The sequence below is a fragment of the Lontra canadensis genome, unplaced genomic scaffold, assembly GCF_010015895.1.
Source record: "Lontra canadensis isolate GAN:19392208 unplaced genomic scaffold, GSC_riverotter_1.0 scaffold78, whole genome shotgun sequence".
Taxonomy (NCBI): Eukaryota; Metazoa; Chordata; class Mammalia; order Carnivora; family Mustelidae; genus Lontra; species Lontra canadensis.
This window is the reverse complement of record NW_022631072.1, coordinates 4,762,295-4,784,809: the sequence shown is the minus strand read 5'-3', so window position 1 is coordinate 4,784,809 and position 22,515 is coordinate 4,762,295. Positions and strand designations below refer to the sequence as shown.

Below are 22,515 nucleotides of genomic sequence, written 5' to 3'. Positions count from 1 at the left end.
ATCGTAGGTGCGTAATAAATAGTTATGATATAAATTGTAGATGTTCATTGAATGCTTCATTTGATTTTGGGTCACTCATACCTGCTGCATTAAAAGCCAACATCTCTCATTTACTGTCACTAAGAGATTATTGTAGTGAAAAAAGAGAGTGAATGCTGTTTACAGCCAGAATCTGTGCAGCTGGGCTGGACCATCCCTTCTAAGAGGATTGTGTTTTCCTGCAGATATTAATGAATGCCAGCTCCAGGGCGTGTGCCCTAATGGTGAGTGTTTGAATACCATGGGCAGCTACAGATGTACCTGCAAAATGGGATTTGGGCCAGATCCCACCTTTTCAAGTTGTGTTCGTAAGTAATGATCACTTTTTATTCCTATTTTGGATCGTTTTTTTTTTTTTTTAATTTGAGGAGGGGGGTATCCAAAGGAAGATGAATACTCAGAAGTCAACTGACTATTGTAAATGTGTGGGGAAATCTCATTAGAAGGACAGCTGGAAGGAAGCAGACCTACTAACATCCCTGTTTTGGATCTTTCTCCAAATTAAATTTTTATTGCAGTCCTATAATAGCTATAACTTCAAGGTAGGGAAGAAGCACACTGAGAAAATAAACTCTCATGGAGAGTTATTTAAAATTTTCATACCTGAAAGATGACAACAGTTTTTCCCTTGCTGAGCATTTTAAGCATTATTTAGGCTGGGTTAAACTTTGTCCAGCTTCTGTCTTCAATTAGTCCAAATTCTGAGTCACCGGTGTCTGATTTAATGAGGTTTCACTGTACTTGCTCCGTTGCTAGAGTCTGGGAAATAGTTATAAAGACCCTGCATTTCAGATTTTCTATTCAATTCTAATTTCTAAGATTCTTCTCTGTTGTCCTCAAAAACCACCAAAATGTGTCTCCAGAATTAGACTGTTTTGCCTTACAAATGTTGTCTCTAAGTTTTTCTCTTGTACCTGGTAAGGGTAAAAATCCTTCATCAAACCCTATGTCCTAATATTCATGCAGAAAATATATAGTTTCTCCAAGGAAAGTCTCTAGCCACAAAACCTAATCTAGTGTAATCCCTAAAGATCACTCGACAACCAGAGATGGATGAATTTAGATAGAAAGTTCTCACATGCAGATTTTTTTTTTTTTTAAGATTACCTTACTTTTTAAAGAACGGTGTTCATTGTGGCAAAGCAGGTAATCACTACAATTGTTTAAAAGCCATATGCAATTAAAGTTTAAACATTGTAAATTAATGTATGACAGAAACTGTTAGGATAATTTTAAGAACAATTCTGTATTTCTGTCCTGATAGGTTTTTATTTTTATTGCCTCCTTTTTAATGTGACTTTGGTATATGTTAAGCTGTGTCCTTCTGGCCTCCATTTTTAAACTGGGTCTTTGGTCAAGACACGTTCCTGCTGGACGTTATCTATTGTTTTAATTGTGAGATTAAGTAGACATGATGAAGTATGGGCAAATGTAGTAAAATAAAAATGACAGTCTCATTCATTACTTTTTAAAAATCTGAGTTCACAGAGTCTTCTGGAAAATTGTTACTAATTACTACTATTTTCTTTTAAAAACTGTCAAATGCAGATAGGACATTTTGCACGTAAGTTCTTTTTTCAGTGTTCTTTCACAGACAATTCTGATCATGAAGCAGACACCTAATTATAGGGCATTTTTGGTGGGTGGTAAAATTAGACTATGAAATGATGTTTGCATACAAGGTATGTTTGAAAACCAATGCAAGGATTTGGAAATTTCAGGTCAAAAATCACATTGTTGACAATACCCAGATAATTTAGAGATTCTTTCTGGCTGATTAGAATTACATGAGTAAATATTTTGAATAGTTTCATAATTTTAAGCGTAGAAGATTTTACAGAGTTTGGATATAGAATTTGCTTTGAATGTTTGGGGTTTTTTTCCTCTTCATTTGACTTGTAGTCTGGTTAAAACTACCACATTGAAGATTGCAGATTAGGTAAAGTTGGAGAGCTGGTCACGAAGTGTTTTATTGAACTTTGACTAGATCTGATGTCTAGAGTCAAGGGCAGACGTCCAGGTTTTAACAAGATTGTAGAAATCTGCCAATGAGATTTTTGAAACACTTACACATTTCCTTAGCATTTATTTTCCCTGTCGTTGCCCAAATAATACTGAACTTATTAAACAACCATTCATTCGTATTTGAAAAATAAATAATTCAATTTTATGGTTCAGCTGCAACAGCTGAAATGATAAGTATTAAGAGAGGTTTGTTGCTAGTTAATGTTCCAGTTCAGAGTTTGAGTTAAAACCTGGGATCTTTACCAGCGTTGAGTGGCAGATTTATTTCTCTTTCCTTTGAATTTACCACACGTCACATCACAGAACTGTGGAGTTCTCTCATGATTTGTGACGTGGTTCAGTCCAGCCTAATTTATTTGTGAACTATATTTTGAAGGCATCTATGTGGGGCACCGAGGGTGGGGGGGGAGGCAGAAGTCTGAAAACAGTTGAGAAGAATCAGGAAAGTAGGTGATGTTTACGGAGTAAGGGGAAAACGTGTTGGCAAGATGGTGGTATCCTTAATAGTCATGGGGAAATAGCAGAAGGAGCCTGGGGTATCACACATACTCGTGCACACACATAGACACCCGTGCCCAGACACACAAAGGCACGGAGAGGAGTTGTTGTATAACGTTTAGAATATCTGTTTTTGAGAGGTATAAAAACTGCCCGGATACAGCATGTAAGCAAAGAGGAGAGACTGACCACGTTTGCTCAGGCAGCATAAATTTAGGGCATAGCCAGGCCATAAAAGGTGTGGCTGACTCTGAACGCAAAGAAAGGCACTTGGCAATGGCCTAGGAGCAACGGGAAGCTCTCCCTGTTCTCAAATGTACTGAAGTGAACAACACCCTCAGAATTCCTTGACTCTGGCCAAAGGTTGCAACCATTTCTCTTTCTCCTTGCCCGATCTCTGTCCTTGACTTAGCAAAGCTGAGGGAAGGAAAGCAGGAGGGTTCTTGCCTCTGCTGTCCAGACCTCTGGGTCTGCGCCTTTGGATTCTGCTGCCACGTCTTCAGACCTCCTCCCCCCTTGCCATGGGGAAGGGGGAAGTTGTAAGATTTGTCAGAGCAAATCCAAGAAAAGGATAATAACCTTTGCAGTTGCAATAGGGAAACTTTCTGACTTTCTGAGCTGCAATTCTCTTGGGAATTCAGGAGTTCCAGGATGAGAGCTACAGTGGGTGTGTCCATAGGTTTGGTAGAAAAATGCCCAGATGCAAAATCTCTGAGCCTGCTCTCTGGTCGCATTTTTGCCCTGGGGCCTGGTTGCTAATTTAGAAATAGAGGGTCGGGGGCACCTGGGTGGCTCAGTGGGTTAAAGCCTCTGGCTTCGGCTCGGGTCATGATCCCAGGGTCCTGGGATCGAGCCCCACGTCGGGCTCTCTGCTCCACAGGGAGCCTGCTCCTCCCCTCTCTCTCTCTGCCTGCCTTTCTGCCTACTTGTGATCTCTATCAAATAAATAAATTTAAAAAAAAGAGAAAGAAATAGAGCATTGGAGAAATGCACCCAGCAACCTGGAAATCATGAAATGAGAACCACATTACTTCTGAAAGTTTAGTCATGTGTATGCTCATCGTCTTTTTATTTCTCTAACGTCTTAATGAGATACCATTTTTCTCGTTTTACGCATTAGGCAACTGAAGTCCGGGGAGCTTTCCACAGCTTCTTACGATGATACAGCTAGTAAAGGGAATCTTGAGATTTACAGATTTATTTATTTATTTTTGAGAGAGCACTTGAGCACAAGAGGGAGGGAGAGGGGGAGGGAGGCTCTCAAGCAGGCTCCCTGTTGAGGGTGGGGCAGGGGCAGGAAACAGAGCTTAATCTCCACCACCCGGAGATCAGGACCTGAGCCCAAACTAGGAGTGGGAAGCTTCACTGACTGCACCACTCAGGCCCCCCAGGGACTCTTTTGAGATTGAAAACTGGGTTGTGTGCCTCTACGGTTAGGCTCCCAGATCAGGGATTGGCAAGATATGGCTCAGGGGCCAAATCTGTTCCATTGTCTGTTTTTGTCAAGTTTTATTGGAATACAGCCAGGCCCTGTCACTTATAGGTTGTTCTCATCGTGCTTTAATGCCATGAGGGCAGAGTTGGGAAGCTGTAGCAGGGACTGGAGGGCTCACAAGGTCTAAGATAACTATTTATTATTCTGCCTTTTACGGAAGGAGTTTGCTTACTCTTGAGCTGTATTGACGCTGTCCAGTAGGACTTTCTGTGATGATGGGAATGTCCTGGATCTGTGCTGTCTGGTGTAACAGATGTTAGTCCCATGTGGGCAGTGCGACTGAGGAATTGAATTTTAAGTTGTATTTCATTGAAATTTTACCGAAGTAGTAACACGCGGCCAGGCGTTAATGTATTGGACAGCACCGTTCTGGATCGTTGTTTGACACAGCTGCTGGGGAAGTGACTGCTGGACCTCCTCCTTTCTTCTTTCCTCCTTTCCCTTCTGACTTAATGGTTCTGGGCATGGGACACCATTTTCCAGGCAGTTAGGCTGGGAGCTCCTAGGCCACTTTTGACCCAGTCCTCTCCTCTGGTCTCCAAGAAAGTCGTTCATCTTTGTAATCTGTCTTGCACCTTCTCTTGTCTTTCTACCTCCTCTGCGGCCATCCCCACATAGGTCTGTCACTTAGGGGTCTTGCAGCATTGTGGCCTGGGGGCTAGACAGACATGTCTGCAAAGTGTTTGCCCCCACGTGACAGTAACAGAGAAACCAGGGCAGTGATGTCAGCATCTTTATTGTGCATTTTCTAAGCATCAGACACGAAGCCCTTGGTATGCATTAGCAGATCAAATACTTCCAAGACGTCCATGAGGTTTATGTGGCCGTTCTTTCTGTTTTAGAAATAAAGAAATGGAGGCTTGGAGGGGTTACTAAGGATCTTATGGAAAGCCACACAGCCTTTAAGCGGCAAAGCCCATGTTTGAAGCTGGCTCTTACTCCACAAGCTGAGCCTTGAATCAGGAAGAAGAAGTGGGTCTGAATGGATGGGAGCGAGTCCTTTATTTACCAAGGGAGCCATGGTTTAGTCTTCCTTGCCACAGGATAGAATAGATGGTGTAACTCTGCACTGGCTCCCGGATCACAGTTTCTTTTATTTTAGTTCTCCCAGAATTGAATAGCCCGTTTCCCAAAAAGGGTGCCTGGTGGCTCTTCTTTCAGCAAATTCATCTCTCAGATCCTCATCAACATTTTCCCTCTCTCCCAATACTCCTCCCATGGGGGTTTTAAGCATAAAGGGATGGAACTCTGACATGGAATTCACCCAAGAGATGAATGAGGATATTGGGGGTGTTAGGGCTGGGCGGGGGGGTTGAAAACAGGCTAGCTATATACCATCTTCTCCAGTCTTTTGTATTTTTTACCTTCCTCTCAGTGCCAGATTAATTTATATCTGCTTAGTGATACTTATCATTCATGTGTGGAAGATGTCTTTGAATGTATGATCAGAATTTACTGTCTAGCCCTGTAATTAAGTTGTTTGATATACTATGGGGGAACCCAAATAAGAGAACCATAGCATCTTTCCTTCGTGCTATGCTTTGTAAGTGGGCACCGTCAGCATTGGCTCTATGGTGATGATTCAAGACAAGAGTATGGAGCTATATGCTTATTACTTTTGGGGATTTCTATATCTCTAGCTAAGAAAAAAAAGAACTGGGCTCCTGACTGACTGATGTGGCATTTCCAGTAGGTTTTACACTCTTTTTTTTTTAAGATTTTATTTATTTATTTGACAGAGATCACAAGTAGGCAGACAGGCAGGCAGAGAGAGGGAGAAGGGGGAAGAAGGCTCCCCGCTGAGCAGAGAGCCCGATGAGGGGCTCGATCCCAGGACCCTGGGATCATGACCCGAACCGAAGGCAGAGGCTTTAACCCACTGAGCCACCCAGGCCCCCCAGGTTTTACACTCTTGAAATGTGTTTTTGTCTATACAGAGTACCTGAATCTTTCCACCTTAATCTTAGCAGTGCATCTTGCAAAAATATAATCTACAAAACCCACTGTTTCAGTGTGTCTATGCATAGGAACGTCAGTACTCCATCCCATGCCCATTTCCACTTACTTTTTTGAAATCTTGGGGCAGTACTGATTTCTTTTAGTGTAGCATAAAACCTTATGACTCAAGAGAATACATGATCATGTGTGCCATATTTTAAAATAATAAATGTAGTGTATAATGAATTACCCATTATGACTGGCCTTCCAGTCTGTGACTAAAGATACTCAACTTCATGATTCAGAGCATATTGTTTCTGGATTTACATGTCACGTTGACTAGAATGTGAAAGTGCTAGAGATAAGTAGAATTGCCATGTGAGAGATTGGAGATGATAAAAGAAAGACAGATTATGTAGGGGTTAAAATAGTGGCTTAAAAAGTCACACCCTGTTAGAAATCTGAGGCATAAAGAGCAATTTTTCCTCCACGTAGTTGTAGGTCAAAGGAAATTTGAATCATGGGAGCACCAGTAAAACTGAGGTATGTAGGCTAGACCTTCTCAATGGCTTCCTTCTTGGTTGTCTTCCATCTTTGAAGGAGTACATTTTTTTAAAATTATTTCTTGTTCCTATATGTAGTTGGGGTAAGACGTGTCTAATTAGAACATGGTCTGACACACCCATACTCAGCAACAATTGACTAGATGACCGTAAGCCAGTGATTCTCTTAATACCCCTAAAAACCCCAATTTGAAATGCTTTGGAAGCATCTGATAGGAAGACAAAAGTCTACAGATGGTTTGTTTAGAAAGAATCGGTTCACTAGACATCTATCTTTATTCTCCAGATGATAAAATACCCCAAACTCTGTGAGTGTGTTTGTGTAGTGCACAAGATCTCAACAACCATCAACTCACTTTAATGAACAAGCAATTTCTCTAAAATTTACACATTTAAGTCCCTTAAAACACTGGATTGCTGATGTGGCATTTTGGTTTAATTTTGGGGACAGGCACGGTAGGAGGTTTCTTTAGAGTCCTTGGATGGGGGAGCACTTGGAATGTAACAAAGATGGTGCCTGATACAGTATTGCTTGCCTGGGTGTGAGGGTGAGGTGGATACATAGAAGGGAGAGTGGAGAAGGGAGTGGAAGGGAATCAATGTCACCGTTAGCCAGTGTCATGGATTTTACGAAACTCTCTGCCAGGCTCTGAATGGCTCTCGTTCCTGGGATCTAGAACTAACATTAATGCAGTTAGTGTTATAATTAAGCCCTGCCACATGTAAATGGGCTCCTGTGAGATGGCCTGACATTGTTTCTATGGAAATATGTGTTGTAAGTTCCAAATAATTTAAAGAGGAAATTTTTTGGTAGAATCCCTTATAAGCTGATTCTACTAGGATATGTATATGTTTTTAAGATTGTACGACCTATAGGTACACGTGCACACACAAACACACACATGCCTCGTGAGTGATGTTCAGTCATTCCAGGGATTCATTATCCCTTTAGGGATGATAACCATGCTTACATTGTCTTTTATTTTTGGTTTGTGACCTTTGATCTTTCATCAGTCTTACACAGATTCCAGAAAGTAAGTAGGAGAAGGGAAAGGAAAACACTCAAATTTTTTCCTCTGAGCACTTTTTAAGTAGCTCTGGATAAGTTCTGAAGCTTCGGGAAAGTCTCCTCTGCTCCCCTCAATCCGCTCTTTCCACACCCCTATTCACCAATATTAGCTGTTTTTGAATATCTTCACTTTGTTCAAATTCTGCCTCCATGCAGCAATCAAGATGTGTGTAAATGCCCATTGAGAGGATGGAGATATATATTTTCATTAAAAAGAGTGACTGACATGTATTTTGTGTCTACTCTGTACCAAATCTTTATGAGCACATGGTATTTCTAATCCCACTGAGCCTGTTATTTCTAGGTGAGGGTTACTGCAGCTCACCCAGTGTAGTAGGGTTCCTTCCAGAGAAACAGAGCAAATGAGGCTGTGTGTGTGTGGGTGCACGTGTGTGTGTGTAGAGAGAGAGGTTTTAAAGGAAATGACTCACGTGATTGTAGAGGCTGGTAAGTCCAGAATCCACACGGTAGGCTGGTAGACTGGAGACCAGGGGAAGAGTTAGTGTTACAGTGTTTGTCTGAAGGCAGTCTGCTGGCAGAATTCCCTCCTCTTCTGGAAGTTCAGTCTTTTTCCTCTTAAGGCCTTTCCACTATCAGGGTGAAGCCCAACCATGTTCTGGAGATTATCTGTTTTACTCAAAATCTACCAATATAAATGTTAATCCCCTGTAAAACATACCCTCTGAGCAACTGTCAGACCTGTGTTTGACCAAATACCTACTAGCTGTGGCCTAGCCCAGCGGGAAGAGGCAGGTAACCATCACAGTCCCAGTGACTTCCATAGGTTGTCTTGCTGGCACGTGGTAGACATCCTGTGAGAATCCAGATCTGCCTGGCTCTACAAACCTTTGCTCTTTTCACCGTGTTGTAGTACCTTAATTTGAGCAGAAGCTTTCTTAGTGAACTACCTAAGAACCTTAGAACGATTGAAAACTGAGATCTGGGCAGGAACGGAAGGTGATTTTGGAAGTGGCAGGAGCCAGAGGAATTGGGTAAGAGAAAGGCGGATTGGAAGAACCTCATCTGGCCGGTGATACAGTAGGGAAGAACTTTGGTTGGGATGGGAGAAGGGACGAAGAGGGGACCATCAAGCTCCCATCTGTTCAGCACTTTGACTTGGCCTAGATCTGGCTCACCTTTACATTAGAAAACGAACTCCTCAATGGCAGGACTGTGTCTTATTCTCATAGCTGCCTTATGTGCTCAGTAGAGTGTCTAGCAGTTGGTTTAGTGAAGTCTTAGGTACTAAACTGAGAATAGAAGCATCAGGAATCGGGCTTAGGTCTTGGATGACTATGGGCTGGTGTGCTTTTGCATGTTTTCTAAGGGACTGAACACATCGTTGCCTTCCCCAATGTGCTGTCTTGTGTAGCCTGGCAGCTCAGAAGCTGCTCCCTGCCTCTCAGCTGCTCTAGACTGTCCTTCAGCGACGCCTGCGAGTTCTCACTGTCCTTAGGAAGGGCAAGAGCTGGCTTCAGCATCAGCTATGTTAAGTTCCTGATGCTCACAGTGCCTGCTTGTTTGCCAGACTGCCCCAGAACTACCCTTATTCTGGCTAAATACAAGAAAATAAATGATGTCGTGATTTTGATAATAGGTACCTAGGTTCAGTTGGGCAGTTGATTTTGGTTAAAATGGTTTCTGTTTACTTCACACACACATATCTGATCTAACGCTTGCTGGAATGGAAGAAGGGGCCAGATAGGGACAGGGAGGTTTGGGGCTCTGATTCTAAAACACATTTCGTAAGCAGACTCTAAATCAGGAAAGGCAATGCCCTAAATGTACATAACTTTGTTCTGAAGTATGGTGTCTAACCCAGACTTTAGGGTTCATTTTATTATGACAGGAAGAGTCGATGTAGTCTTTTCTTGTTTCTTGGGTGACATCAGGCCTTATCTCTCTGCTTCAGCGGATACCCCTGTGATCTCTGAAGAGAAGGGGCCCTGTTACCGTCTGGTCAGTTCCGGAAGGCAGTGTATGCACCCTCTGTCTGTTCACCTCACCAAGCAGCTCTGCTGTTGTAGCGTGGGCAAGGCCTGGGGCCCACACTGTGAGAAATGTCCCCTTCCAGGCACAGGTAAGACATGACCGCTGTACGCTCCTATTCCTTCCCAGCCACACAACGACCCAGGAGGATTCTGGCAGCTTGCGTTCTTTTTGGTTTCCAACTTTTAATTGACATGTTAATAATACGATGTATTTTTATCAGTTTTGTACAAACCATGACCCTAGAAGGTTGAATCAATGGAAAAGAGATTTTCCTGTTTCTCTGTACATGACACTTCCTCTCGAGTCTGGCATTCAGAAGTGTGAAGAGACCGGAGACCTTGCTGGGCCGCGTGCCATCCTAACGACTGGCCGCGTGTCCCAGGCATGGCCACGAGGCCCTGCGGAGGTTGACTGACTCACTCACTGGTTGAACATGTGCTTGTCACTTTCTCTACTTGCAAATGGAGGGAATTATCTTCATGACTGAATTTGTGCTCTGAAGATTAATAACTCGGGGCAGATCCTGTCAGTGCACCGAGGAACTTCCAAGTCAGAATATTAATGCAAGTTTAATCAACTTATACTTTATAAACCTTATATTTTAGTTTGGTACATAGTTGCCTAATGCCCTGAAAGGATAACTATATTTCTCTCAGTGCCTGACTCCTACCAAGGAGTCCTCAACTTCTCGAGCAGGAAGAGAAAGAAACACACCTTGTGAATACCAGGCATGATATTATCAAGGGAGGAGTGGTCCCTATTTCACAGCATGTGGTGACCATAAAAAAGTCTCACCAGGTGCTTGTTTGATAAGGTGCTTCCCACCTAGGGAAGTACATCAACTTTCATGGGACTGTTGAATGTCTCAAAGCTGTCGCTTACACAGCAGCAGACAAGGTTTAAATATCAACATAAATTTCATGATTACCTTTGTTGGTGGTTAGGGTCAGAAAGAATTGGTAAGGCAAAGGAGAGTATAGTGTTGATGGTATTTTGGTAGCTGTGTAATTTTAGACACCTTCACGAGGGCCTAGTATCCCCCTGTGGGATCTGAACTATTAGTTATTGAAAAGTAAAAAAATCCATGAAATAAATGACCTTCAGAATTTATAGACCCATTTCTCTTCAAGTTCAATTTTAATAGCTTTGTAACTCTTACATGATGCATAAATCAAGACGATGGATCTAACACAAGGCAATTAATGATGTATTTTATGGTGACTAACATAACTCAATAAAAACTTTAAAAATAAATAAATAACACCGGGCAACATCTCCGTGACATCCAGTAACTAAACTGGAAAATAACATTAAAGACAGACTTTTTGTACTTACCAAATTTTTGGTTATATGGTGATTTTCCAACATTTGATTCATTAATACTGCAAATATTTGATAGGAAAACATGTTGTCTTTTGGAAACATCTGGTCTTTCAAGTAAGAATTGTATTTCATAGTTAAATTTAAGAATGAATTTCCACCGTTTAATGCGCAATCCTTAGAAAAACACTGTTTTAGTGTGCTTCAAGGAGTATTTTAGAGTTTCCTTTTTATTGAGGACTAATTTTAGGTCCAGAACACTCAATAGGGGATCCCTTGTTGAGTAGAAGGGAGAAGTGACTTATTTTACTTTCAATTTGAAAAGTAGAAGTAAAAAAGTTGACCATAAGCTCCTCAGTGTCTGCGTTTGGTAACTTGCCTCCAAGACCAACACCAAAGGGATTAGGTGGATTTTCCTTCTCAGGCCACACACTGCCTCGCCACCCCTGTCTTTCTCTTTCACTTATTCCTGGAGATGATGCAGTGGAGGTTAGCAAATCCTATGTGCCCAGTCTGCCTTTTTTTTTTTTTTTTTTAAAACAGGCAAGACCACTTTCCTGGCAAGGATAGCAGTCCCAGGGCACAGAACATCTCCTTGTCCTCTAGATAATTAAGCCAGCTGGTCAAGATCAGGCTGTTGCCTCCTCATCCCTTTTTTTGAAAATAACTCCATTCTGACTTGGCATGTCCTGTTGTTCTTGACTTTTCTCCATCATCCCTTTAGTTCTTTGCTGGATTCCTTCTCACTATCCTGAGACTGTCTTCAAAAACACTCCCCTTTTTAGTCCTTCTTCATCAACCTCACCGTGTCAGCTGATACACTCCATTCTGGCTGACTCTTCAACTAGAAACAAATTATGAAAATTTCAGCATCTCATTTCCCTGACCAGTGATTGATTTTTCTCTTTTAGCCTTCTTATTAGTCATCTAGTGTAGAGAGATGTTCCTGAGTTTCTTGTTATAACTAATGCAATTATACCAAAGCAGGAGGAAAAGAAGAAAGCCTGGTTTTTGTTGACCTTATACACATACCCTATGAAATATATATAGTATATATGGTATCTTCTGTATGTAAAAACCTTCTAATATATTACATAGATTCCATATATGTGATATATCATATGACAGAGAAAACTAAATATAGAAAATGTATATATGGTATCTCCTAATGGTTGCTGATATATATAATATATATGAGTATATGCTCTCTATGTGCTATGTAGGCTATATATATAATATTGATAAGGAATTAACAGATGGAGAAGTATTGAATAAAAGAAAGGGTTGGGGTTTTTTTTCTGTAAATATGCAAGTTTAAGAGAAATTCAAGCATTATGCATCTGTTTTTGAAATTTTTAAATGTAACTATATTGATGATTTATTAAGAAATACTCATCATGATATTTTCCTCTGTATAAGTTTTGCACTTTTAGATTTTTAAAAGGAATATTTTCCCATCCCAAATCTAGCTGCTTTTAAGGAAATCTGTCCTGGTGGAATGGGTTATACGGTTTCTGGCGTTCATAGACGCAGGCCAATCCATCACCATGTAGGTAAAGGACCTGTATTTGTCAAGCCAAAGAACACTCAACCTGTTGCTAAAACTACTCATCCTCCACCTCTCCCAGCCAAGGAAGAGCCAGTGGAGGCCCTGACCTTCTCCCGGGAACACGGGCCAGGCGTGGCGGAGCCAGAAGGTGAGAGTGGAAGTAGATCGAGGGCCCAGCCCTCCGTCTTGTGTGTCTTTGGTTTCTCTATTAATAGCATTCTAGAGGGTTTTTAACCTCAGCACTATTGATACTGTAGGATGATTCTTTGTGTGTGGTAGGATTTCATCAACCTCCTTGGGCACAAACTTTTAGATGCCAGTAGCACCCTTTCCCCTCCAGGTGTTGCATCCAGAAGGGTGTCCAGCCCTGCCAAATGTCCCTGTGAGGTAAAATGACCTCTGATTGAGAACCACCTCTGTAGAGTAATATGTTTGGAGCAGGTAACGATATTCTTGTGGTGATCTCAGGGCTACTTTGTCTTGGTGTTTATTCCTGAAGGGTAATTTACATCCTTTAGGGAATAACCCTAGTTCATTTCTTTGTCTAGAGGGCCATTCAATAAATAGTTACGTACTTCACTAAGTGGAATCTACAGACTTAAAGAAGTTAAAGCATTGATGGAACTTCCATTGGAAACAGACAGTCAGGGATCATGGGAGACCAATGAGGCAGGACAGTAGAGTCCCCAAAGGGATCTTGGAAATCTCCTTGTGTAGTCCTTTCATTGACTTTCTGAGAAGCCTGAGACCTAGAGAGGGTACATGACTTGCCAAGTGTCATATGCAGAGTATGTAATGGGGCCGAGGAGCACATTTTTCCCAGAAAGAGGGTATGGCTTTGTATTTTAGGAGTCTAGAGACAATTGACCTTGACTGTGTCTCTCTTTATATAAGCCAGCATATTCAATCCCTTGAATATCTTTATTATCCTAAGAATGTTTATTCCAGATAGAAGGAGCAAACATTTTAGATATATACAGAATATGTATTTTCTTTAATGACGCTCCTGTTGTCTTCTCACAGTTTAGTGGGTCAGAATATAGGGTGCCCATTTGTGGATTTTGTGAGGAGAGAAGGTATCTAGTTTAGTAGAGAATCAGGAGCTAGGCTAAGCTGCCTTCTGTAGAGGTCTTTTTTCAGATCTCTGAATTTTTCTGTGTTCTAGCCTGTTTTATTTCACTTTTCCACTTGTGGCCCTTCTTGTTAAGCAGAGCAGGGAGGCCCTCACCTAGAATTGACAGTATTGACTGGTTTGCTCCTCTACACTTGGGGTATGTTTGCAGGTGTTTGCAATGGCTCATACTCTACACAGGCAGGAGGAAATGGGCTCTGGTCCAGCTTCTGCCTCAGGACATCCTTGGTGGGTTAGGCAGGATAGACCGTTCGTTGATTTTTTCCAACCACAAGAATATAGCAGCAGTGATAAGGCATCTGGTTCCCTCATTGCTTTTGGAAGTTAGGCATCTACCAACACTGTACACTAATGTTCATGGAGACGATGACTAATGAGAAAAACCCCAGTAGTTGTTAAATCATAAGCTGGAGGACTAATACTAAAGACTGATTAATGAGAAGCAAGTCTTTCTAAATCCAAAGGCATAACCACTCCCACTGCTTCACAATAATGTTATGATTGTGTAACATGTAATCTGTTCAATATACTGATGTTCATCTCTAATTAGATTTTATTGGCTTGTGATTTCTCTCCCTCTAATTTAGTTAGCTTATCTTACTGACGATGCTTACGGGGCTTCAATAAAGATGACAAGTACAGTACTCAGTCTTAGATCTCTTATTGAAATAAGTGGCTTTCTTTTTTAACATTAACACCCAGTATCATATATTATGTTAAGGATAAGTACATGGCCAATTAATGAAAATGTTTTTTGATATGGGAAGTTCCATAAAATTGAGATCAGACCTAAAATAATGAACCAGAAAGTATTGTTTCCTTTGACCTGTTAAGTCAATGAGAGAATTGGAAAGAATTTCATCACATCTACCTGAACTTTGGTAGTTAAGGAATGATGTAGCATGGAGTGTTTGTCTGTTGGTCATGTGTAAAATTCTCCAAAATGGCAAATGACCATAATTCTGCATTTTATTTTGTTTGATTCTTAATCCTTTTGGAGTGACAATTGACTTTTATTGCTTTTTTAAAATTTAGCCATTATGTGGTGTATTGCCTTAGATTGTACTAATGTCCTTCTTTCTTTTCTGGTTTTAGTGGCAACTGCACCCCCTGAAAAGGTAATTCATTCATTATTTGCAAGTCTTTGTTTTTTGTTTTTGTTTTTTTTTACTATCAAAATGATTTTCTTTTAGAATACCTATTGATATTCTATGGATTTTTTAAACTTAAATACAGTAATATGCCTACTATTCATTATTTGGTGTGAGGAATTATAGCATTCATTCAAGAAATATTTAGTGAGCACCTATAACGTAACTGGCACTATCCTGAGTATTAGGATAGCAATCGAGAACAAATCAGACAAAACTCCTTGTTCTCATGGAACTTAAATTGTAGTGAGAGAAAAAGGTGGGACTGATGGAATCAGAAACTTAAACAGAATTCAGGTCAGTTCATGGCCTGGACTGTGGATAGAAAGAAAGATTATACGCAATTGTGAATTCTTATATATATAAGAGTGGATATATATATATATGTTCCGCATATTCTCGTATACTGAGTGAAGTACTTCTTAAGTCAACTAAAATTTAACATGCATGGTGTTTGGTTATATTAAAAGAACAGAGCTTACTTACCCTTGGAAGTTACAATCCAATACTAGAATATTGGTTCTTAGAAATTTTAGAGAAATATTAAGTCAGCCTTTTCGTTTTTTTGGCATAAAAATGGGACCATGAATTGTGAGATTTATTCATAGGAAATATACAAATTTGCTGGATCTAAGCCCTGTTTATGTAATATTGTTCCCCGTCTGAGTCTTGCTTTGATTCTTTAATAACATGAAAATTAGATCATTATTAAATCTTCACACACAAGTGTTAGAATTCAGATGGCACGAACACCTATAAATTATTATAAAAGTTTTTAAAATTTTTAGCTCATACATATGGGATAGAATAACTTCAGGGTTCTACCCTAAGTGCTGAAAGAATCCAGAACAACAAAGAAGTAGGATTTTAGAGTGACAGCGGCCAACAAAGAAGAATGTTGTTATACTGACACCAAAAGAAGTAGAACACACGTGCATATTTTATATGCACATTTACAGCTCCTGGATTGTGTTTCTAAAGGTCAGCAGTGTGCAGTGGTTTGCAATTTTGTTGATTTTGAATTCAGTCTTGGTTGATAGGAATGAGCAGACCAGCCAGCTCCCTGATAACCTATTTTCTTCGCTGTTGAGGATGGAGTTTATGGTAACTCTCATTAAATTCTGAAAGAGGGCCTGAACGTTTCCTTGTATACTTACATTGTAAATTTTTTGAGATGAGACAGTGCGGAAAATGCCGTCATAGTCTTTGCAGTCTTGACTCCTCACGGAGGTCTCATGATGTTAAGGACGGATGAAGAGAAAGCAGGGTAGCCTGTGGGTGGGAAATTATACATGCATAGGTGCAGTGGAGGAGGTAGCAAGAGGTCAGTTGGGGGAACAGGGGAGTCTTGGTTAGAAGGAGAACTTGGGGCTGCTGAGGAAGGCTTGAAATCCAACTGCAGTTGTAATCAGGGTGGGATACTGTGCTCTTCTCTCTTGACTCTACTTGTCCAGTGGAGAAGTAGCATTGATTAGGAAGTCTGCTGCCCTGTGCTGATGGGGGAGATGCTGTCTATAAGTGTCAGGAGTGCATAAACACCTGATGGTGGTCTGTTCCTTGCGGGCACTGACCACGGGCTGCAGGGAATGGGTTGCAATTGTTACTGATTGAGGTCCCCTTGAATAGGTAATGGAAGATTAGTCTGTATTCTTAAGATGGAAAAATGTGGGGCAAAGTAATAGGTGCTCAGTCTTTATGGAAGATGAATCACAGCAGAATTAACTGAGATAGGGAGATGAGGGAGCTTAAGAGACCAGTTAGATGATTATAACAAACAGGATGAGACAGAGAGTCCAGACCAGGGCAGTGGGGGCTGTGGGTATGAAAAGGTCAACAAACATAAAGAACAGTGCAGCTGGGCAGGGCTTGGAATGAAGAATGAAAGAGCAGGGACCATAGCATGATTTGAAACCTGATTTAATGCCTGTGGCATTGACAGATACCCAGACCGCAGAATGAGAGCCTGCAGGGCTTTGGTGGGGATGGATTGGACATACTCGTGGAAGATCTAAATGGAGTCACTCTAAATACTCATGCCTACGAAACTGGGTCTTATAGATATCCTACCCAGGCAGGATATCTATTTTATGAAAAGCAAAAGAGCAGATCATTGAAATTAGGACGGCGATGAAAAGGGAAACAGACCTAGGGAGTGAGCTTTGGGGGAGATGGCAGCGGTGTGCAGGGCAGCCATGACCAAGTAACCCAATGAATGCTTCTAAGGACGTGGGGCATGGGTATGCTGAACCCAGCTGCTGTCCCTGCTGGTTCAGTCTGCTGGAGCCTCGAGCAGCTCTCACTGGAAGCTACGTCACAAGTGCCCCCAGTCTGTGTTTTCACCTCCAGTCCAGGGGACGGGAGGGGGCCACTGGACGTGTGAGGAAGCCCCAGGTCCAGGTCCCTGTGTTTGTGTTGCTTTGCTTGACTACCACTATGCTGAGAGCGGGAGGTGCAGTTATTGGATGGGAGGTTCCAGAAAGGCCTTACTGACTGCCTGGCTTAAAGTATTTTAATGTATTGTGTGTTCTTGGTTGACACATGTGCTGTTCCCGTTATTTACTCTGCAAAGTGTGGCTGGTCATCTTGCTGGGGCAGGGCACCATGTCCATGAGAGTTTACTCTTCCACAGCTTAATTCTCCATTGGGGTTTGTTTTGCCTTGTTTGAGACCAGATATGGGCCCCTGAGCCAATGCATTTGTTTACAGTGTCTAAAGGGACCTTTTGCTTTGGACCCCCCCCCGCCGGGACACAGGTGGGGGTGTGTACATGCATCAACACTGCTGGGGGAATCAAAGGCTTGCTTTAGTCGTGGCTCAGCATCACTTCCTATATGCATTTTCCCCCACAAAACTGCACAGGTCATTGTCAAGTGTCTCATGTTACTTGTTGGCTTTCTAAGAGTAGAATCAAGTAAAGATAGTAATGTGTGGAAACTAAAGATAATTCCTACTTTCAGTTCTTGCTCTCTCTCTCTTTTTCTTTTTAATACAACCGCCCAGGAAATACCTTCATTGGATCAAGAGAAAACCAAACTTGAGCCTGGTCAACCCCAGCTCTCTCCAGGCATCTCAACTATTCACCTGCACCCACAGTTTCCAGGTAACTTCTGTTGCTCTGTGCTATTCGTAAGAGTATTATTGATGAATAAAAGAGCAAGATAAGGATTCTTTCATCTTTGATTTTAAAGTGTGATAAATCATTAGAATTCATAAGTGAAGTGCCATATGGAAGATATACTTAAGAATATTAATATACTCGTAATGTTAGTGTAGGGGTGGTCTTGTATGTTTTAGAATGGTAGAAGGAACTTAAGTTTCTCATGGTTTTCAGTGGCCAGGAGTAGGTATATATTATTAGAACACCTTTGAGGGTCATCATTTGATGAAGGCTCATTTTTCCTTGGCTTCTGAATTGTTCTCATATATTCTTGCTGAATGTTGAAACTGAGACTATAGATGACTACCAGCGGCTTTCGGGATCTATAAGAGTCCTTTGTATCCAAGCAGGACTGTGATATGTTAGTAGACTTAAGTTACGTTTGCGTTTTGGAATGGGACCTCCAAGCACCTGACAGGCTTTAATTTTTTCATCCCCTCCTTTCTCATATAGTAGTGATTGAAAAAACGTCACCTCCCATGCCTGTGGAAGTAGCTCCCGAAGCTTCTACATCAAGTGCCAGCCAAGTGATTGCGCCTACTCAAGTCACAGGTGGGTGTGGTGGTATGTGCTACTGCCTGTGCTTGAGACATGGGGGTGAGCCTCCTGTCAAATGTGGTATCAAAATTGTATCAAAGGTATGAGATTGCTCAGGGCAGGTTAGTCATAATAGCAAATCTTTGGAAATCATCTAAATATTGTTAAAAAGGAGGAACATTTAAATTAATTATGGTACATATACAGTGAAATATCTCATAGTTTTAATGCTATAAAAGGCTATTTAATGTCATGAGGAAATGCTTCTGGCAAAATGAGCAATACAGAACATGGTATGATTCCAATTTTATTTTTTAAATGTTTACAAACACAGAGAAAGAGACAGCACATCCAAGGGGCTCCTGGGGGGCTCAGGGGGTTAAGTGTCTGCCTTTGGCTCAGATCATGATCTCGGGGTCCTGGGATCAAGCCCCGCATTCTCCCTCTCCCTCTGCCCCTCCCCCTGCTTGCACACACACTCTCTGTCAAAAAAAAATATATATAAAATCTTAAACAAGTAAAACACCAAAAACATACATAAATAAATTAAAAAGTACATCAAAGTGTTCAACCATCACCAATTCATTGGATCACAGATAATCTTTGTTCTTTGATTTATTTTTATATATTTTCAAAATTCTTTATAATAATTTTAATCATTAATGACACGTTATAAACATTTATCATAATGTGAAACAAACCAGCAGCATAAAAATTAATATCCTTAATGTATAATGAGCTCTTATAAGTCAGCAATAAAAATACTAATAGAAAAATGGGAAAATAATAAAATCAAGTAATTTATAGAAAAAACATATAATAGGAAATGTCAACCCATAATCAAAGAAATGCAGATCAAAATAATTATTATCAAATTAGCATTTAATTTTTACTAGAGTAAAATTGAGGTCAGATACATTGCTGAAAGGAATGTAAACTGGTTCACCACTTTTGGAAAGCTCAAACTGGCATAATGTATGAAGGATTTTAAAAATAGGGTACCTGGGTGGCTCAGGTGGTTAAGCGACTGCCTTTGCCCTAGGTCATGATCTCAGAGTCCTGGGATCGAGCCCCAAATTGGGCCCCCTGCTCAGCAGGGAGCCTGCTTCTCTCTCTCCTTTTGCCCCTCCTCCTGCTTGTGCACGCTAGCTCTCCCTCTCTCCCTCAAATAAATAAAAATAAAATCTTAAAAAAAAATTTTTTTTAATATAAAGAACTTTTTTTAAAAAAAGAATTTATTTATTTATTTGAGAGGGAGAGAGCGAGAAAGAGATGGAGAGAACACATACATGAGCAGGAGGAGGGAGAAGCAGACTCCCTGCTGAGCAGGGATTTTTTTTTCCCCCCCACCCACGACAATGTGGGACTCAATCCCAGGACCCTGAGATCATGACCTGAGCCAAAGGCAATTAACTGACTGAGCTACTCAGGTGCCCCAAAAATATTCAGAACTTTTGACCCAGTAATCTTATATTGAAATATCTAGTGTGAAGAAATAATGTCTCTGAAGACTGAGATAATGATTTATATAAATGGATACTTGCCACAGCACCAGCTTTAATAGAGAAAAAGTAGGAACAATCTAAATATTTAACTATAGGGAAATAGATTATTATGTTACATCTAGGCATTGGAACATGATGCTGCCATGAAATACACTATTTTTGAAGAATTTTTATTGAAATCTAATAGAAAATGGTCACAAAATGCTGTTAAACACAAGACAAAGTATATGAAAATGAAGGAATGGAGAACACTATACCAGTTATTAAAAAAAAAAAAAAACAGGCAACTGGGTGGCTTAGTGGGTTAAAAGCTCTGCCTTTGGCGCGGGTCATGAACTCAGGGTCCTGGGATCAAGCCCCACATCAGGCTCTCAGCAGGGAGCCTGCTTCCTCTTCTCTCTCTGTGTGCCTCTCTGCCTATTTGTGATCTCTGTCTGTCAGATAAATAAAATCTTTAAAAAAATTTTTTTTAATAAATAAATAAATAAATAAACACCTTATACATTGAGAAAATCCTGGGAGAAAATATGCCAGATATTAACAGTGGTTGTTTTTTATAGTAACATCCAAGAGATGTGGGCGTATTGTAGAATATTTTCTATTTTCCATATACTGTATAGTGGGCAAATATTTTATAGTCAGAAATAGATCACCAAGATGTATCATGCCAACTGACAGTCAGGATGAGGTTGGCTGTATATAACAAGAGAAGTCAATAGAGGAGTCTGCAGCCTTTCTTAAAATACTCCTTCCTCAGAAACATGGTATGCATAATTTTTCAAATAAAAATATGCTCAGTGTGTTACTTAGGTGAATTACAGTGATCATTTCATAATGCATGTGTATATCAAAACATCAAGTTGTGCACCTTAAGTATGTATATGTTTTATGTGAAAAAACAGCACAATTATATGTGACATATATATAACATAAATCATATAAAAATATGTCATTTTTATATGTTAAAAAACCTTTTGGCTGTTTTCTCAAAAATGTGGTTGTAAGTTCTCTTAGATATTTGAATTGAGACATTGGACTGGAAAGCATTTTGTTTTGTTTTGTTTTGTTTTGTTTTTGAGAGAGAAAGAGAGTGCATGTGCAAGTTGGACATAGCAGGTTTGGGGGTGGGGAGAGGGAGAGAGAATACCAAACTGGCTCCACGCCCAGTGCAGAGCCCATCACTGGGCTTGATCTCAGGACCCTTGATGTTGGTCCTGAGCTGAAATCGGGAGTTGGATCCTCAACCAACTGAGCCACCCAGGCACCCCTGGAAAGTGTTTTTAGAAAGCACCTGTGTGTTCCAAGATAAAGTGCACTTGACAAAGGAGCATAGAGTCACATCATGGAACACACTGTGTTTTTACCCAGTTCAGGGCACTGTAGCCAGAGCCGTAGCCTTCCCTAGTTAGTGCATGGCAACTGCTCTTTGATTTTACTCTTAATACTGAGTTAAGTGATAGAGAAATATCAGATCTTCTCAGTACTTCTAGAGTGATGCAATGAAATAATAGTGTTGTTATTGTTGTTTTTTAATGGCCAAGGCTAAAACAGTTCTTCTCTATTCTGAAGTCATTTATGGGTCTGCTTGCTTTATTAAGCACATCTGTAAGAGAATCTGCTGTGCACTGAAACATACACCAAGATATGATACACCATCTTGGACAGCAAGGATCTTCGCACTGTTGACCTCATATTATTAGAAAGGAAAATTGCAGTGTGACAATGCAATGTACTAGGTCTGAATACTGTATACCTATGTTTCTGTTTTCCAGTGTACAAGTACAGTGTTGTGCCTTTTTAACAATGGCAGACTTCAGTGGGTGGACTTTTTGCAAGCAAGCTTCGTAGAGGTTGAATAAGGGTGACTAGATAAATGCAGTTTTGCCATGTAAATGCAGCTGTGTGAGGAAAAACAAATTGAAGGTACTTAGCTTCAACTGAACTACAGAGCTTTTTCCCAAAAAAGTGGCTGTGTTCTATGAAGTTGTTAGAAGACAGCTTAATTTGAGGTTGGCAAAGATACAGGGCCAACATCTGCTATCACATGTTTGAAGCACGACTGTTTCCTTCCAGGAAAAGAGTGACGTTAAAATTTTATGCAGCATTTGTAGGTGTTCCTACATCCTATAGTAGAGGAATCTTTCTGAAACAATCCATGGGGAGAATATTACAGTCTTTGAATTAAAATGGTCTGCAACTTTAGAGCTACACAATAATCAGCAATCTACACTAGAGCAAGAAGATTGTTTTGTATCAAATTCAATTTAAATCAAACTTAGATGTTCCCATTGGTTTGATATGAGAGCCAAACATATAGATTAAGGGAGCAGTCTGATCCATTCTGTCCAGATTGTTACACAATGGTTTTTTTCCCCTAAAACACAGAGGAGGTAAATCTTACTTGTCACTATTAGTTTGTCTCACAAGTGGAAGAAAGGAATAGAATAATACATAAGAATCTAAAATAAACAAAATCAGCTCCACATTGCTTAGTGATGATATCTTTATGGTGGTGAGATTGGAAGGAGCCTTTTCAGATTCCTTC

The 22,515-nt window shown here is 40.5% G+C and overlaps 1 protein-coding gene across 11 annotated transcripts in view; it reads left to right on the top strand.

The window, feature by feature from the left end:
• The window catches only part of LTBP1 (latent transforming growth factor beta binding protein 1), a 398,263-nt gene that overhangs the window by 254,425 nt on the left and 121,323 nt on the right, over nt 1-22,515 (top strand). For 6 of the 11 annotated variants that reach the window (XM_032881898.1, XM_032881896.1, XM_032881900.1 and 3 more), the window contains 6 exons: nt 225-347; nt 9,540-9,707; nt 12,409-12,636; nt 14,716-14,738; nt 17,772-17,871; nt 18,382-18,480. In XM_032881898.1, the coding sequence (XP_032737789.1) occupies nt 225-347; nt 9,540-9,707; nt 12,409-12,636; nt 14,716-14,738; nt 17,772-17,871; nt 18,382-18,480 (741 nt within the window). The remainder of the gene's footprint in view (nt 1-224; nt 348-9,539; nt 9,708-12,408; nt 12,637-14,715; nt 14,739-17,771; nt 17,872-18,381; nt 18,481-22,515) is intronic. The other 5 variants (XM_032881901.1, XM_032881899.1, XM_032881905.1 and 2 more) reach the window with 2 other exon arrangements.